At 37.0% G+C, this 18590-nt stretch overlaps 1 protein-coding gene across 1 annotated transcript in view; it reads left to right on the top strand.

Moving 5' to 3' along the window:
* HCN1 (hyperpolarization activated cyclic nucleotide gated potassium channel 1) overlaps nt 1–18590 on the top strand; it is a gene marked incomplete at both ends in the record, with an annotated part of 171775 nt that overhangs the window by 138148 nt on the left and 15037 nt on the right. Inside the window, one exon of the mRNA XM_081320220.1 lies at nt 13981–14127. Within this exon, the coding sequence (XP_081176346.1) occupies nt 13981–14127 (147 nt within the window). The remainder of the gene's footprint in view (nt 1–13980; nt 14128–18590) is intronic.

Here is an 18590-nt window from a genome sequence, read left to right as displayed (position 1 = left end):
AGGAAAGTGTCTTGGATATGGTCTCCACCTTGAGTTATTTGTTAAAATAATAAAAGCAGGATACAAATAAATAAAGGTATGATAATAACATAAAGGGAAAAATAGGAGGAAAAATATATAGGAGAGTTTTAAAAAATCCACCACAGAGATTTATGTCTCCAAATGCTCCTAAAGGTCCAAGCTTTTCTTGCTTTACAAAAAGTTTTGAGAGTGGTATCCTAGGGATTTTGTAGAGCAGTGTATTTCCTGGGGAAAGGAAGAGATTTTGTTGCCATTCATATGAAAAGAATAAGATGTTCTTGCAGCCGAGGAATTTATGCGCATGGGTCTCCAATGTTTCGTTCTACAATTGTCCTTTCAAAGATCTAGAGCAGCGCTTGTCAACCTTGGCAATGTTAAGATATGTGGACTTGAACTTCACACTGTTGAAATCAATGCATTCTAAAATTGCCAAGGTTGAGAAACACTGCTCTAGAGCTTCATAGGATCATGAAGGAACTCATCCCATATTATTTTTTTCCCCACCAGATTGGGAAAATGTGACATTTGCTGTGTAAAAACATAGTTGGCAGTGCTTCTTCTAACAATAAACTCTGAAGTGCTACCAACAGAAATTTGGAAGAAATTGTCAAGCATATGCCAGTAAGGCAATAGCACAGAAACTTTTGTCAATGAAATCTTTTTGGAGAAACCATGAAGCAGATTTTACACAGCACCAGTTTTCATAATATTGGGAAATATTGAATATTGTCATGTGCAGCTGCTTTGAAAAGTGCAGACCAATGCTATTTACCCATGTATTCCAAAGTATTATTTTTTTCAAAATCAAATCTAATATGCTACGCAGCCCTTTTTTTCTCACCTAAACAGAGCTTCCATTCATTTTGTGAAAATTAATTTCAACATAAAATTATATATATATATATATATATATATATATATATATATATATATATATATATATATATATATATATATATATATATATATATATATATATATATATATATATATATATATATATATATATATATATATATATATATATATATATATATATATATGAGATTTATTAAACCTAATTCAGATGAAGATTAAATTGGTCCAAGTAGTTATAGTAGTCTCTACTACAGTCACTGTCCACAACAATATGAGTTAGCAAAATAATTAAAAGGTTACTTTTCAAGTTAAATATAATATAAAATACGTCAGGATGTGTTTTACAGAAGGTATAACAAAAAAAAAACAACTATATTCAAGGCAACAGAATCAAACTGATTTGATGAAAGTGATCATACATAAAAATTGAGCAAAATTGCTGGGATGCTTCACCAGATAGGGAGTTATAAAGAATCATATTACAAGGCACAGTGTTAACAGGATATGGGTTATGGATTCACTGGTCACTCCACAAGGGCATACTCTTAGCTCATAAATAATGTGTTTGCATGTGCTCTCAAGTACAGTAGGACACTGATATGTGCAAATGCTACTGCTTTTTTAGATTTTGGAGTTGTTCAGTTGAAATATCTTTCCAGGCTAAAAAGTGGGCGTTGACTTCTCAGGAACGTATTCCTGGGAGGAACAGATTGATTCATTTCTGTCTTTCTAGATATCTAGATGTTACTCAAGCTTTTCCAAAGTGTGGCTGTTAAAAATGTAAGGAAAAGAGGCAATACTTTTTAAAATAAAAACAGAATGTTTTTTTTTCACTTTCAACATTTGAAGGGCAAGATTTTTCCCAGCAAGGTATTTGAGGGAGCCCAGCAACAATGAAATAGCAATTACAAAAGAAACCCACAAAATAGCTATGGGAATTTCCAACAGGTTGATGTGAAAAAGAGAGAAGTGTGAAGACATATCTTCCCTGGGCTCTCATGCCAAATTTCATGGCAACATTGAGTCCAGCTCTCCCCTCTTCTTGGGTGAGCTTGCTTGACAAGCTTTTATGACTTAATTCACTGGAGTGAGTTCTTTAAAAAAGTCAGCTTAAATTATTTACCTTTATATTCTCTCTCTTTTTCTCTCCCTCCCTCCCTCTGAGTAGTTTTAATGATTTCAAGTATTTTTCTAATAATTTTATTTTTCCGCAGCATATATTGAAAACTGAGATGAAAGTATCCCAGAGTTTGGATCTCCTTCCTAAATAGGTCTCCCTATTCCCTGAAGTGAATCTTGAAGCATATGACTATGTAAACTGTTTAGAATATTGGCATGCCCAGGTTGAGCACTGTCCAGCAAAAGCTATGGATTTTTAAGCTGCTTTCAGTCCCATTAATTTTATTGGCAGATAATGTCTCATATCTTTAACAGTGTTAGACCCCCTACTCTGTTTCTGAGACATTTGGTTTGAATTATGCATAAAAGCAATTATTTAGCCAATGTACCTAGAAGTGATTAGCAGTTCTGAATTAGGACAAATGTAAAACCCAGAGAAACAGAAGGAACTCTTGAGTAGAATTTCCCAGACGGGGCATGCAAACCCATACATACCCATACTGGGCTAATGCCTCCTTAAGTAACACCAGCTGCCTGCAATTAGTGCAGGTTTGCATCCCACCAGGCTCAAGGTTGACTCAGCCTTCCATCCTTCCGAGGTAGGTAAAATGAGGACCCAGATTGTTGGGGGCAATAAGCTGACTTTGTAATAATGCTGCTTGGGGGGGCCCAAAAGCCCTAATAAGCAGGCATATACATAGAATGAAGGCTATTGCTAAGCACATTGGTTTGTGCTTAAATTGTAAGCCGCCCTGAGTCTTCGGAGAAGGGCGGGATATAAATGGGATTAAAATAAATAAAATAAATAAATAAATACAGCTGATTGTACCACATAGCAAAGTCTGTGGGAAGCAATCCATTATTTAAGGACTTCTGCACAATACTTTCTAATTACATGGAATGCAAGGAGAAAACACAGAGAAGGTGAGAAAATGAAAGGCAAATGAGTTCTTTGTGTCAGCTTAGTTTTGATAAATTACTGCAGGCAGTTCTTATGTAAAAGCCCCAACTGTAAGGAGACTGTCTCATTAATAAGTAGGAGAAAGTGACAAGATGAGAGGAGCACTTAATATCTAATAAGGTGCACATGTGTGTTTATAGAATACAGTTAGAATTGCCTGAAAGAAAAAGTATCTGCTTTGAAGGGACTAGAACAGGGGTAGGCAACCTCGGCTCTTTTATGACTCATGGACTTCAATTCCCATGGCTGGCTGAGGAATTCTGGGAGTTGAAGTCCATGAGTCATTAAAGAGCCAAGGTTGCCTACCCCTGGACTAGGACAAGGGACAGAGAGAGTGATATAGACAGATAAACAGACATGTGTTCTTAGTATACAGTCTAGGGATAATAAAAGGATGGCTAAACTGGTTCAACAAATTCAGTGAGCCATTTTTTAAAAAATATTTACCATTCATGTATTTAACACATTTATGTTTCAGTCCTCTTAATTTAATTTTATAAAACAAACTGATTTTGTGAAACAAAATTTCAAAAATAACTTGTTTCAAGCCAAAGCATAGCTAAATATCCAGATCTGAACACCGAATTGACTAATTAATCATTATTAACTGTGTTTATTCAAACATAGAAATGAAAGCATCGAACCTTCTGTTTCACCTAAAGAACAAAGGAAAAACATTGAATAAAGAACCTTACAGGCATTTATACACCCTTCCAAGGATTAGCTGACTGTGATAGACTATATAGTCCTTTCTAACTGGACCCTAGCAGAGCAAAACTTTCCTTTGCTAATTTTAAAGATTTTGAAGGAGCTCAAGGATCTTTGTGGCAGAAATTTAACCTGCTGCTTTGTAAACCAATTACACTGAGCAGCATGTTGCTCGTTTTTTTTTTCACTTCACTTAGTCTTTTCTCTATCAGAAAGGCTGTGCATTTGAAAGTGACAAGTTAATAATAAATATTTCCTTTTGTGGAAGACGCTGGGATGGAAGGTGGTACTTTCACTACATTAGAAAAAGAATGCAATTATTATGTTTAAGTCTGTACCCGGTCTTCTTCCTGTCATGTCTAGTCTACTTCTTCCCCATTAATTACTCTTCATAATATCATTTAACTGATGCTTGGTAATGAAAAGCTACATTTCAATAATCAATATACACATGTTTTTCACAGTTTTCCTTTACAATTCAGTGACTGAGAAATCTATTCAGTCTGAGTGAATCCTCTGAAGAAAATTAGAGTCTTGCTCTCTTCCCATGAAGTTGCTTTCCCCTTTGTTATCTTTTTCTTCAATACTGTCAAGCCCCGTGGGCTCGACATCACGAGGGGAGCAGGGGAAACGCTGCGCAAACCGCCCGCCCGAACCTTCCTGCTGGAGCCACCCGGGAACAGCACATCCAGCAGCCAAACAGCCGCCAGCAACCACGGGCAGCTGTTCCGGGGCTTTCTGGCGTGTCTGCGTCGACGGAGCTGCTGAAGGGACCCATAGGCAGTCAGACCGGCAGCCGCAGCTCGTCCTGGGATTACCCAGCCGCCTGTTCCTCAGCGGGGGTGTCAGGCGGCTCAGAGGGGGCGTCGGGCAGCTCAGAACGAAGACCGGACAGCGGGACGTTGTGGGGAGCTGTTAGGGGGGCTGTAACACTGACATGCTGGATGGTGGAGGGGAGCACGGAGGAGGGGTGGGGGAGCACGAAAGGGGGGTTAAGGGCATACACTCACCTGGAGTCTGTGTGGGAGCTCAGGCACAAAGGGCGGGGTGACGTGCAGAGAGCTGGGAAGGGGCGGGTTTTGAGCAGACTCAGCCGGATGCTGGTTTGCATGGGGAGGGATGGGGCTTATCACCCCCAATGTATAAAAGACACGTTGGGACGGCTAGCCCCCAACGCTGACTTTGTATCTGCTAGGCTTTTCTGAAGTAAAGAAAACCTCGTCATCACCCGTACCACGTTGTCGTCGTTCTTTCAGCGTGGACGGCTGTGACAAATACAATGAGTGTAACTCCATTTACTTCAGAGGAATAAAGACTGGCTCACCTTATATTAATGATGACGAGTTGGAGAGCCACAAGGATTTTAGTTGTTAATATCAAAAAGGCAATAGGGAACAGGAGGGATCTCTGCCATCCAAACCTCTTTTTTTCTGAACCATTGTCTACTCTCCCTAAAGCTATCCTGGATGGGAAATATAGGAAAACCCAATACTGCCCCTGTGCTAGAAGTACCACAGAATCAACATCTCATGTTCTTCTGTATTGCCAATTCTATAGTATGATTCACCATCAGTTGATTACCCCTCTTTTATTCAAATTTCCTCAACATCCTATAATTTTTTATTTGCACTACCTGCTAAATGATCAAGATAAATTTATTTCTTTAAAAGTAGCAAACTTTTGCTACCATATTGTAAGCTTTATCAACAAAAGATTGCCAATACATCTTGTTACTAGGGGTTGGTTTTGTGTTATTTGTTTTACTGAATGTACTTTTACTGGTCAATGACCAAAATAAAGTTTCTGTTTGTCTGACTGTTTACGATAAAAACAATAGTTTTATTGCCTTTGCTTGTCCTCCTTTACACATTCAGGTATCCAATTCCAGCTGCAAAGCATTCTGTTCATATTCAGTACTGGTTGAGTAGAATTACCAGGTTAGTCCAGAAATAGAGTAACAGGAGCGAGGAAAGGCAATGCTGAATGAAGTTGCAAAAACAACATCAATATCAAATCCCATTATTATTATTTTTTTGTAAATAGTTATGAATTTGAGTAATTTCATTCTGAAAATCTAAATTTGAAAAAAAGGAGGACTGAGTTTTAAATCAAGAAATTATCTCAACCAATTTTCATTTTACTGCTGACTTCACATGGATTGAATATTGCAAGCATATTTTTTTTAGATGCAGGATGAAGTTGAAAGTCAATTAGAATAATAGAATACATAGACTAATATATGCAGTATTTTTATATTTAAACTGAATTGTAGACTGTGTGTAGATTTTAATATAATTTTTAAGTTTTTTGGTAATTTACAGTATTTTTCAATTAAGCTACCAGATTATTTTACTTTTTGAAAATATTGGTTAATTTCTGTACAATGCTTATAGATGGGTTTTGCAAGTTGATTGCTGTAAGAAATACTTTAATTTCATTCAGGAAAATCAAGACTGTGATACACTGATTGCTTTATTATCCCCATCTAAAGAAGGTGGGCATTAGGCTGTTTTTGAAAAAATAGTTGTAAAATTTCATCTAACTCATCCTAGGCTGCAGTTTCAGGAGCTGGCAATCTTAGTTATCTTTCCTCTCTTTCTGACCATATTGAGGTGGATGTGAATTGGTTTTTGTTTGTTTGTTTTACATTTACTTTTGTTTGTTTTACAATTACTATCTTGTTCCCTACTTACTTGTTCCCTACGGACTGGGAGCTGTTCAAGATGTATGTATTTTTATAATGGAAACATGGTATTCTGATGCAAAGACTGGTTGTTAGGTTACTTATAACTTCACTGATGTCAGTATCCATTACATAACCTTTGTAATATTGCTAATGCACTCTGCAGAGCAATTGGGCTTAGCTCTCTGAATCTGTCTCTTTCCATGCATGGCTTCTATGAACCAATCAAGATCAGCTGGCTCAATCTCCAGTAATTAGGGCAATATTAGTCACAATACTCTCACAGTAAATCCATCTTTTTTTATAACATCTGGTATTGAAGACTAAACAGTGACCTTACCCATAACAACCTTTAATCCCTTTCAAAAGTAGGTCTTATTAATGATGACTCAGCAGATGGCTCTCTCATGTTTGCAGAATACATTTTTCAGGCAGCACAAAAAAAAGATTTCTTGGTAAATTTGTCATTCTTTCAATAACCCAATGATTCTTCTATGGGGTTTTAACTTTTGTTAATTTAACAGCAAAATAGCTGATAAAACAAACAGAACATTCCAAAATCTGGGTAGAAGAGAATTCTTTTTTTTCTTTACAATTTATTTATTAAATTGATATGCCACCCATCTCACTCTGCAAAGCAACTTTGGGAGGCTTACATTTAAAATCATCAATATTAAAATATTAACAACACTAGATGCAAAACTTAAAAAAAGGCAAAAATGGTATAGTGGTGGCATCTTCCCTGTTAGTCCACCAGCTGCTTCCAACACAGAGTCTCCCTGCCAGGATCCCAAGCCAACCAGCAAAGCCAGGTTTTAAGACTCTTCCAATAGGTCCGAAGGTTGGGGACAAAACTAATTTAAGGTGGCAAGATGTTCCAAAGACTAGTGAACACAGCAGAAAAGACTCTCCTAGAGGCTGCCAGCTGAAACACTTTGATTGATGGGAGACTGCAGCATGCCCCTACTGGTGGATTGAGTGGGGTGGGCCAATCCCATTAGTTGAGACGGTGCCTCATATAACCTTGTCCCATGCCATAAAGAGCTTTAAAGGTGATAACCAACATTTTAAAATGGACCAGGAAGCCATACAGCAACCGGTGCAGCTCACACAACAATGGTGTTACTTGCGTCATCTTAGAGGCAGTCCACACATTTTCGAGCAGCATGGTTGAGAAACACTGCTTCAAGGAGTATGGATCTAGCAGTATAGTAATAAAAATCTGAAGTAGTGGTAATAGGGTTAAGCAGGGCAGAAATAAAATAATTTAGAATTTGCAAAATAGAAAAATTAGGCTACTTGGTAGGTGGAACCCTGGTGGTGTTGTGGTTAGAATGCAGCACTGCAGGCTAACTCACTGCTCTCCCCAGGAGTTCACTCACCTCAAGGTTTACTGAGCCTTCCATCCTTCTGAAATTGGTAAAATGAGGACCCAGATTGTTGGGGGCAATATGCTGACTATGTAAACCACTCAGAGGTTTTAGGGATGCGGTGTTACTTGTGTCATCTTAGAGGCAGGCGAAACTGTCTGCACCATTTCAATCTGTACCAATTGTAATAATTTTATTAAAGTTTTTTAATAACTTTATTGGTTTTCAAAAAGATACAAAGCTAAAAGATAAATAAACAGAAAATTTAAAAAAAGAAAAAGGTTCAGAAGGAAACAAAAGTAAAAATGGAGAATTTTCTATTTATGCATTCATAAAGAAAATAGAAAAAAAAAGACTTCCAACTTTCTTTGGTACAGATATGATATAAGAATGCATCAGACTTTACTTTAAGGTTAACATTTGTCTACATTATATTGATAATACCATATAATATTAATCATCAAATCCCCAAGTCACCTTTTCATTTTTTTCCAGTTTCTTACAAAAAAGTCCAATAATGGTTTCCAAGTAGAAATAAAGTTTGCCAAAGTCTTTTATATCAATTTTACCATCTCCTCCAATTCCACCAACTTCACGATACATTCTTCCATTGTAGGTATTTGTACGTCCTTCTGCCTTAAGGATATAAAAATCTCACTGCCATTATCATATATAACAACAAAGTTCCATAAGTTGTTTCCATTTATTTGTCCATTAAACCCAAACAAAAATCTTTGGTTTCACTTTTAAAACCTTCTGTATCAAACCTAATACTTGATTGCAATATTTTCTAGCTTTATTACATGTCCACAAAGATGAAAAATTGTTCCCTCAGTTTGACTACATATTCAACATATTTGAAATCCTCTTATACATTTTTAACTGTTTAATATCATGTAGCAACAATCTATCATTTTATAACAATTATCTTTAAGATTACAGTTCAATGTAAATTTTATCCCTTCTTCCACATATTTCCCTTTCATATCTATATCTACATTTACACTTGCATTTATATCTAGCAAAGTTTTTTTCCCATTTCATCATACAGTCTTTGTTTGTTCTGTTTCCATTTTAAATAATAATTTATACATCTTAGCAGTAATGCGATCCTCATTTGTACAGAGCTCTACATCAAATTAAGTTTCATACTTTTGAAATCCATCATTCTTCTTATCCAACTTAAATCTTTCCATTTTTTATTTTCTATGTTAATTTTCCATAGGAAAGATTTTAAAAACAAATATAAAACCTAAAATTAATATAAGTTAAAAAGAAAAAAAAGAATGAGAGAAATAAAAAATAAGGGAAAAAGAAAAAAAGAAAAGAAAAGGATACAATGTAGCTTTTGATTTTCTTTCCATTGGTATAAGTTAACCATATAGTTAATTTGTATTTGTATTTCTTATTGCCAGACATGTGGAGACTTTAAGATTCTGTTGCAACTGTGGTTTCCAAAGATTTAAAAACAGATGAGCCAAAGCCCTCAAATACAATTTACCTCATTAGAATTATATTCTAAGCCAAAGTTCTGGGAGTTGAAGTCCACACATTTTCGAGCAGCATGGTTGAGAAACACTGCTTCAAGGAGTATGAATCTAGCAGTATAGTAATAAAAATCTGAAGTAGTGGTAATAGGGTTAAGCAGGGCAGAAATAAAATAATTTAGAATTTGCAAAATAGAAAAATTAGGCTACTTGGTAGGTGGAACCCTGGTGGTGTTGTGGTTAGAATGCAGCACTGCAGGCTAACTCACTGCTCTCTCCAGGAGTTCACTCGGCTCAAGGTTTACTGAGCCTTCCATCCTTCTGAAATTGGTAAAATGAGGACCCAGATTGTTGGGGGCAATATGCTATGTAAACCACTCAGAGGTTTTAGGGATGCGGTGGCTCAGTTGGTTAGGATGCTGAGCTTGTCGATCAGAAGGTCAGCAGTTTGGCGGGTTGAATCCCAAGTGCCGCGTAACAGAGTGAGCGCCTGTTACTTGTCCCAGCTTCTGCCAACCTAGCAGTTTGAAAGCAAGTAAAAATGCAAGTAGAAAAATAGGGACCACTATGGTGGGAAGGTAACAGCGTTCTGTGCGCCTTTGGCATCTAGTCATGCCAGCCACATGACCACGGAGATGTCCTCGGACAAGCGCTAGCTCTTCGGCTTTGAAACAGAGATGAGCACTGGCCCCTAGAGTTGGAAACGACTAGCACGCATGTGCGGGGGAACCTTTACCTTTACCTTTTACAGAGGTTTTACAGGGCTGTAAAGAGAGGGCTGTAAAGCATTGTGAAGCAGTATATAAGTCTAAGTGCTATTGCTATAGTTAGCTGAAGACATATTCTTAGGTGTCTGCAGAAGAGGGTCAAGGCAGGGCAAATGAAAAAAACAAACTACTAAATAACACAAACTCAGCTATTGATGGATTTAGATAAGATGGTCTGAAAGGGTGGAACCTGCATTGTAATGTCACTGACTATGCATGTTTTGTCTCTTTGCCATCATCATAGTTAACAGTGGATGTCTATGAATATGCTGTATTTGCCACAATAAAAATACTTACAGTTGCCATTTACAATGGAATGAAAGCCCCCTCCACTGGTAATGGGAGATTTTTCCCCATTGTGGATAGCAAGGAGATCCAATTCAAACTTTTTGGGGGGCCTGGGGAATAGGGAAGAGTTAATAAGTCTATTCATCTAGTCCATGGTCTCAAGTTGACTCTTTACTGGCCACCCGTGACTTGAGTACAAATTCAGTGACAGATACTTAAATGGAATTTCCATGTATATATGCGTTTTATACTGTATTAGCAGCTTCTTATTCAGAAAGCATCCCATGGCAGTGTACATAACATTAAAAAAGTGAAAGTAATGCAGCAAAAAGCCAGTGCACACATAAGTTGCAGAGGCAACAAAAAGAGAAGGTCATGGCTTTCATGCTCCAATTAGCCATAGGCGAACCATAAAAACAGCCATATGCTAATCAGCCCTGAATCAATTTGAATTGGAAATTCAAGATTCAGAGCTGGCATGATTCAATTGGATTTTACAGCTTGCGATTCCTGGGCACACCATTCAGTTCAAATCTCTTTGAGATTTTAAAGTCAATTAGAAAAAAATTACCCACAGGTTAGAATTGGAAAGCATTAACATTCTTAGAAATGGGATCTTTTTGGGAGGGATAAGATATTCCTTACAAGGCATTAACCCCTGCCTACTTTTATGGTAGCTGTATAAAGGATTTCTCTGCAATATTTTTTTTTCAAATATTCCTCTGTCCTTCCTTCTTTTAAGGTATGTAGAGTTCAAGGCTTAGGAGAAGTAACTCAACAGCCTCCAACTTGTATAACTCAAAGCCTAATTGTGTTTAATCAACACAGCATGGGGTCTACCCCAATTTAGAAACAATCATTGTTCAAAAGGTTTTCTAAAAAAGAAGACCTTCATTTTTCCACTTACTTTTCTGGGATGTTAGGCTGGCTTAACCCTAAAGATTGACCACTAGTTTTCCCTCGTGGGATGATTATTTTATTCCCTCTTATTACAGGTTTTTTTTCTGTGGTATGAGTAGGATTGACATAACTGGTTGACAAGGTCATCTTCATCATTGGTTTTGGTGGGGTGCTGACTATAGGGGAAAAATCCAACATCTATAGAAATAATTCCTTAATTGGAAAAATTGAAAGTTTCCAAAATTGTTAAACCTTTCTTTTTTCTTTTTTTTGGTCTGCATAGGAAGAATATTTTTTTGTTCTTAAAATGCTATCACAGAGCTATATTGGTAGTAGTCCTAGGATGTGTCTTATTGACAGTACGTTTTTAATGGCATTACCTTACAAGGAATTTGTGGTGTCAGACTGATTTAAAATACAATGGGTATAAATGTGTGTATTAAACAGCCTACACATACATGTGTAAATTTAATTTTTAAAATGTTAAAGTGGAGAGGACAAACAAGTGAGTGAGTCAGTCAGTGAGTGATCAATCAGATGCAGGAAGTCTTATTTTGAGAGTAGAATGTGTGTTCTGCACTTGTATAGCTACAAATTCAGTGATCATTGACAGTGCAGAGTGAAGGAAAGTTCCAGCCTTCGCAGCACTCCTGCAGTCACATGAACAAAATTTGGGTGCCTAGCAACCAGCTCACATACACAGACAGTTGCTATACCCCACAGTCACATGATCACCAATTGCAACTTCCCTACCCTCAAGTCAATGGGAAGTTGGCAAGGAAAGTTACAAATTGCAGGGATATGTCTCCACCCCCCCCTATCCCCACAGCCTTTGTTCACTCACCCGAACTTCTCCCTCTTTCCCCCCTCTGCTGCCCCCCACACCCTCTTTTCATGACCTCCTCTCAGTCAGAAACATGCACACACTCTGTGCCCTATTCCTTGGTCTCCCTCATATCACATGCATCCTGCATCCTCTTTTCCACAGTCTCTGCAATTGCACACACAGATGTTTCTATAGCCTGTCTATAATCAAATGCCCCCCATGCCCTCATTCACCAGCCTTTCTGAGTTCACACCACACTGCGTACTCCCTCTCCCGGTCTGCACTGGGCCTCAAAGGACCTTTTCCACTTTTGTAGTATTCCCCCCCCCCCCGCTTCTTATGTGGAACTTTCTCTGTTTCCTGATTAATGACCCACACATTTTGCACTACAATACAACTAAGAATGCCTGGACTGTTAACGGTAAATGAAGTGGTCACTTGACACAACAGTTTAGGATCGCATTACTTAGTAACAGTAATCCCAGTCCCATAAAGTCATAACTTGAACACCTATCTTTATGTGTTTTCATCTGTTTGTGAGAGAAAATGGAAATAATACAAGTGAACGAATAAAGCATTGCTATTTCAGTATATGACCTGATTTGTCAAGAATTTTTGAATAAAATATCATAAACATAAATACACATATTTATGAATTATAAAAAGTAAAATATGAGTTACTATAGTGGAATATGGTGCTGAGTTGAGGGGAGAGTGAATCCCAGATGCTGGGATTCTTTAACATTCTCTTAGCAAGATATCTTGAACCAAAAATTGGTGGTGAATAGTTCTGTAAATGTGGTGGAATTTGGTGCTGAGTTGAGGGGAGGAGTGAAATCAATCCAGTCTGGCAAGAATAATACCAGACTCAAGGACCAGAAACAACATGATGAGCTGATCAGAGTAGTATATTTATTGTTGCTCGCCTGTGATAATTGTCAGTTAATAATGATATTATCAGTAATTTTAAATATTAAAAAATCAGCTATATAGAGTAATAAATGAATGAAGTAAGCTTATCTTTCCCAAGCCTTTGTGGAAAGTATCAGAAAATTGTTTTATTTATTGGAAGAAGAAATTTGATTAGATATAATAAAAATTGTCTGAGAAGAAAGATAGGAATTCTTATCTTCGTATGAATCAACCATCTTAAATGCAAAAACTGGTGCCACTATGCCTCTATGCTTGTTTTCCACTAACAATATTCTGCTGCAATAAATGCAGCTGCAGGAAACTACTTGATGCATTCATTGTTCATTCAGCTGATCTTCTGATTCAGCAAGAATCCCATATATCCTTCTTCAGACAGCAACATAATTAACTCATGGAATTCATTTCTACAGAAGGTAGTGATGGCTATTAATTTGGATGGCTTTAAAAGAGAATTGGATAAAGTCATGGAGGAAAGATTTATCATGTCATGACTCAGTATCATCTCCATGGAGAGAACAGGGTGCAACAGTTGCAAAAAGAGTAGGGGATTGTACATACATCTCCCACTGGCTAGCACCTCAGAGGTACCTGGTTAGTAACCATTAGAAACAAAATGGTAGACTAAGATAAAATTTGTTTTAAGGCTATTACATGTTTTACATGTGTCTTCTTCCAATATTGTGCTTAGAAACCCCCACATTATAATGCTGTTTCTCATGGAGCATGGCAATCAAAAATATTTTTGGAAAGTATCAAGAAAACAAAGGTTATCCTGTTTTCTATTAAAAAAACAATCTTCAATCCATGGCTGGGAAAAATGTCATCACTGAGTCCAATTTTCATAAACTAGAAAATAATAAAAGCAAAATATATTTCTAGCACAGCATACTAGGAAATATAATTTCCATTCACAATCCTAAGCACTCTGAATTTTAAAGCTATTGTGCTTGCATTTTCCTTTTGATAACCACAATTCTAAATATTAGTAATGCATTATATATGGCTCTTCATGTTATTCTAAGACGCTTTGCAGTAATTATTTGTATTTTTTTCTTTTAGTACAAACAAGTTGAACAATACATGTCCTTTCACAAGCTACCTGCAGATATGCGTCAAAAAATCCATGATTATTATGAACACCGTTACCAAGGCAAGATCTTTGATGAAGACAGCATTCTTAATGAACTCAATGACCCTCTTCGGGAGGTAAGAAAGCTGTGTTGATGATGTACTAGGAAAGAAAAGCCTTTCTCAATTTGAACTGCAGGAGATTTCAGAAAGTTTATCTTTCCTTAATGCACAGTTTTGTTTTTGTTTTGTGGCTTTGAGCAGTTTTCTTGACAAGAGCTTTAGAAGTGGTTTACCATTGCCTTCTTTCTAATGTCATCCACTTGGCTTTGTACCTAAGGCAAGCAAGACTCAAGGATACTCCCAGGTTTATAGCCTGGTGCCACTGTTATATCAAACTAGATATAAACTTGGATGTATAGTTATAGATAACATGTGGAATGTCTCATATCTGATGCCTGGAACCTGCAGGTAGAGTTAGAAATTCATTCCTATGAATTCTTATTTCCAGATAAAATTGGACTTTTATTTAAACAGATCCAAAAGTAACCAGTGATGATAGCTCCATGACACATCTGTGTGTGTATGTGCACACATGCAAGCACATTTGTCTTCAAGTCAGTTTTTGACTCCCAATGACTACCTGGACAAATCACTGCAGTTTTTTGGCAAGATTTCAGAAGTAGTTTGCCATTGCCTCTTTCCTAGGGCTGAGAAAGAGTGACTAGCCCAAGGCCACCCAGCAGAACCATAGTTGCTTGGTTTCTAGCCAGATGCCTTAATTACAACACCATAGTGGCTCTCTTATATACCTTGGTTTTATTTCTTTTAAACAACTCCATAGCAGAATTAGTTCAATTACAGCTCTCAGAGTACCATTTGAATTCCACTCCATTATTATTTGCTGAAGATCAGTAAAGAAGGCCATCATTGGAATTGTTCTGTTATTGTTGGTAGAGACTTTTCGTCAGTTCCTCCATAAGTGAAAGCCAGCAGGACAGAATAAAGCATTAAAGAAATAGGAGCTGCTTCATTGGCCCTGTTAATTTTAGTATATGTTAGTCATCCACATCAACTCTGGAGTGAGCATATTTCTATCAGCCACCACCATCAGTGGAGAAATAGTTCTTTTAAAGTATTCAGCAGGGTATTAAATCCAGGAAGATCACCTACTTAGCATAGCTGTGAACTGGCAAGTTTGAGATGTGATTGGTGCTTCTTTTATAGGAAGATTGCTATGGTCAATAAAATTACATGCTAAGCCACTGAATTGGAAAATTATCAGTAAAGCTCCGGTATCCAAGAAGAAAATCTATAGTAATTCAAGCAATTTCAACCTTCTCATCTTCTCTCTACGTAACATGGCAGAAAGCATCTCAAAGGCTCAGTCTCATTATATATAATGGGAAGCATGTTCTCATAAAAAGAGGTTCTGCTTTTGTTTTAGACTTGCAGTCACCTAAGCAGTAGCCTGTGAAATCATTAAGTACAGAGTATAAAGTGAAACTAGGCCACCTTAACTCATTTAAGAACTGATGGACTGTGCAACTTGGACAGGTTCAGTTTTTCTCACTTGAGTAATGTTGAATGCCAAGGAAATTTCTTATTTGTTTGCAAGAATAATTTTCTGTTAGCTTTATTGAAATACCACTCTCATTAATTTTAAAGTTATAATAAAAGAATGACAAATGTTACAACTTTCACAATTTTTAACCTTTTCAAACTCTGTTTTCTATTTATCAGATAATGAATTGTATTCCTCTTGCAGATGAGGGCGGGCAATTCAATTAATTAGAGTTGCACTTAGAAAAAATGCCACTGAGCTAATAGTCACTTTGAAGAAAACATTAAAAAACAAACAAACATGAAAATGATGAAATGCTTTGCACAAAAAGTGGGCAGCTGGAAATATTAGCAGAAGAGTGGATATTATCATGCACCATTAATTATAGTTGGTCATTGCAACTCTTTCGTTAATTATATTGTGTTTTCAGTTGATCTAAATGTGTATACTCAGTAAATTCATTCAGTTGGGCTTCATCAGATATTTCATTCAGTGGAGATGTCATTGCATATTTATGACTTTTGTGGAATTAAAAAAAAACTATTGAGAGAAAAAAAATGCAAAAACCAACCATTGGAAATATTTTTGATGGAGCCAGTACTGATAGTTGAATCTGTTTGTTTAATACTCTAGAAAGCACCTTAGATTTGATCGCGTGGCCCACTTCCCCTTTCCCCTCTCCCCCACCAGGCCACCAAGCCGCAAAGGTTGGGGACAGCTGGGGTAGTATGTAAGAGGAGGAGGAGGAGGAGGAGGAGGAGGAAGAGGAGGAGGAGGAAGAGGAGGAGGAGGTGGTCTTTGAGCAGAATCTTGGGGATCACACAAAATAATGCCATAACATAAACTAAATATAATTGAAAATTTTAATATGTTTAATATAAGTATTAGAGGTTATTAAATAAACAAGACATTATTGTATTAATTATTTCATCCAGGCTGTCACCTGTCCAGCTGACAAGCTCAGTGTCATAACAATGCAAATTTTAAATTGAAGTCTCCACATTAGAAAAATTGTTTTGTAAGAAACATTTACCTTTTCATTACTCACCATTGTATATCCTCCCCTCCCTATCGTATGCCTAAAGAATTATGTGTTGAGCAGAAATACATTGATCTGAGTCCCGGAACTATTGCAGTGACAAAGTGCTCTTTCTCAGGACCTGCTTTGGAAGGGGCAAGGCCTCCATAGCTTGGGTTTCAAGCACCCTGTGACAATTGTCTAGTTGATAACAGTTTTTAGAAGTAATTAAACATAGTTTAATTAAGAAAGCCAGTTTGGTTAGGCACCAGGCTAGAAATCAGGAGACTGTAAGTTTTAGTATCTCTTTAAGCATGGGTGACCTTGGGCCAGTCACACACCCTCAGCCCAACTCACCACACAGGGATTGTTGTTGTAGGGAAATAGGAGGAGAATGTCATGGTTCCGACAGAGAGACACAAATAAAACAGAACTCTGAGGCTTACAAATTCCTGAAAGAACATGTTTATTACTTACCAAGTATCGACAAGTCAAAAGTGAAACCAAGTCTGGAGACACCCATGACAATTCCCCAATACAACGTTAATAAATCCTACCCCTAATACAACTTCTTGGTGGGCTTTTTATGCAACGCCTAGCTTGCAGTCTCAAGAGCAGCCAATGAATTTATTTAGACTAGCAAAGCCCCTGGCAATCCCCTCCCCCTCCTTTTTATGTATCAACCGAAAATGAATAGGGAAGATGGCTACAGCCATGCTCATTGTTAAAGTTGACAGAGGAAGGATTCTTAGGTATGGTCACTGCTGTGAGTTATTTATAAAGATAATAAAGGTGAAATAAAAAATAAACCAAAGTATTTGAAGCAACTGGTTAAGTTTAGTTTAAAGAAAAGACAACTGAGGCTTTTCAAATGCCTGAAAAGATGTTATGTAAAAGATATATATCAAGACCCAATATTTCAGCCTGGAAGGCAAGACGGGGAATAATAGATTTCAGTTAGAGGAAGATAAGATTCTAACTGAATGTTAGAAGAAACGTCCTAATAACAAGAGCAGTTTGACAGTAGAATCAATTGCTCAGATAAGTGATGGGCTTCCCTTCATTGTAAGTGTTCCAGTGGAAGCTAGATAGCCATCTATCAGTAATATTTTAATTTGGATTTTTGCACTGAGCAGTATGTTGGATTTGAAGACATGAATGGCCTCAGTTTTGTAATTCTATAGTTTCCATGTTCAGGGGAATCTTACACAAAGGCTATGCTTCTTTATCTCCTTTAAAAGAAAAAAAGCTTAAGCTTTGTCCAAGAAAAGAAGGTAGAAAGACTCCCAGGTTATCTTAATATGAAATTTACAGTTAGCCTGCCCAGACATTGGTTACAATATTTTGTGCCATGTTTTTTTAACTAGAAATATTAGAAACATTACTTATGTTTTCAAATAACAATATTCAAAGATAGTTTACCTCGGTTTAGGTTTCTTTGGGCAAAGCTGTTGCCTTATGAATCCTCCTCATGGCCCTTTGCAGGTCTTTTGCATCTTCCTTATGGCCCTTTGGTGTTTTTTCTTTACAGTCAAAAAGAAATATTCTTCATGTAACATCCAGATTAACTAGTTTAGAAAATAGGACTGGACTAATTACGTACATCTGAAAGAGCTAGTTTGACGTAGAAGTTAAAGTACCAGGCTAGAAACCAGAAGACTCTGAATTCTAGTCCCACTTTAGACACAGGCTGCTCATTCTCTCTCTACCCTAAAAAAAGAGGCAAGGGCAAACCACTTCTAAAGATCTTGCCAGGAAAACCATAGGGAATAATCCAGGCAGTTGGCAGGTATTAATGATGACACGAAAGCATAGACACACAAAAGATTACATTTGATCTAGCAGGGCCTTTATTTTTTTTAAAAAAATCATTGAAACAAAGATTTGGGAACTTGAGTCCATCTTTCAATTAGATTTAGCATCTCTGACAAAGGTATACTTTGTCAGGCACAAACAATCAGAACTGCTCATGGACAGGCCCAAACAGATATTTTATTATTGATTGCCTATATTACAAGA

Source organism: Vipera berus, assembly GCF_964194415.1.
Source record: "Vipera berus genome assembly, chromosome: 2".
NCBI lineage: Eukaryota > Metazoa > Chordata > Lepidosauria > Squamata > Viperidae > Vipera > Vipera berus.
The sequence above is the reverse complement of the archived record's forward strand: the minus strand, read 5'-3'. Positions and strand labels throughout refer to the sequence as shown.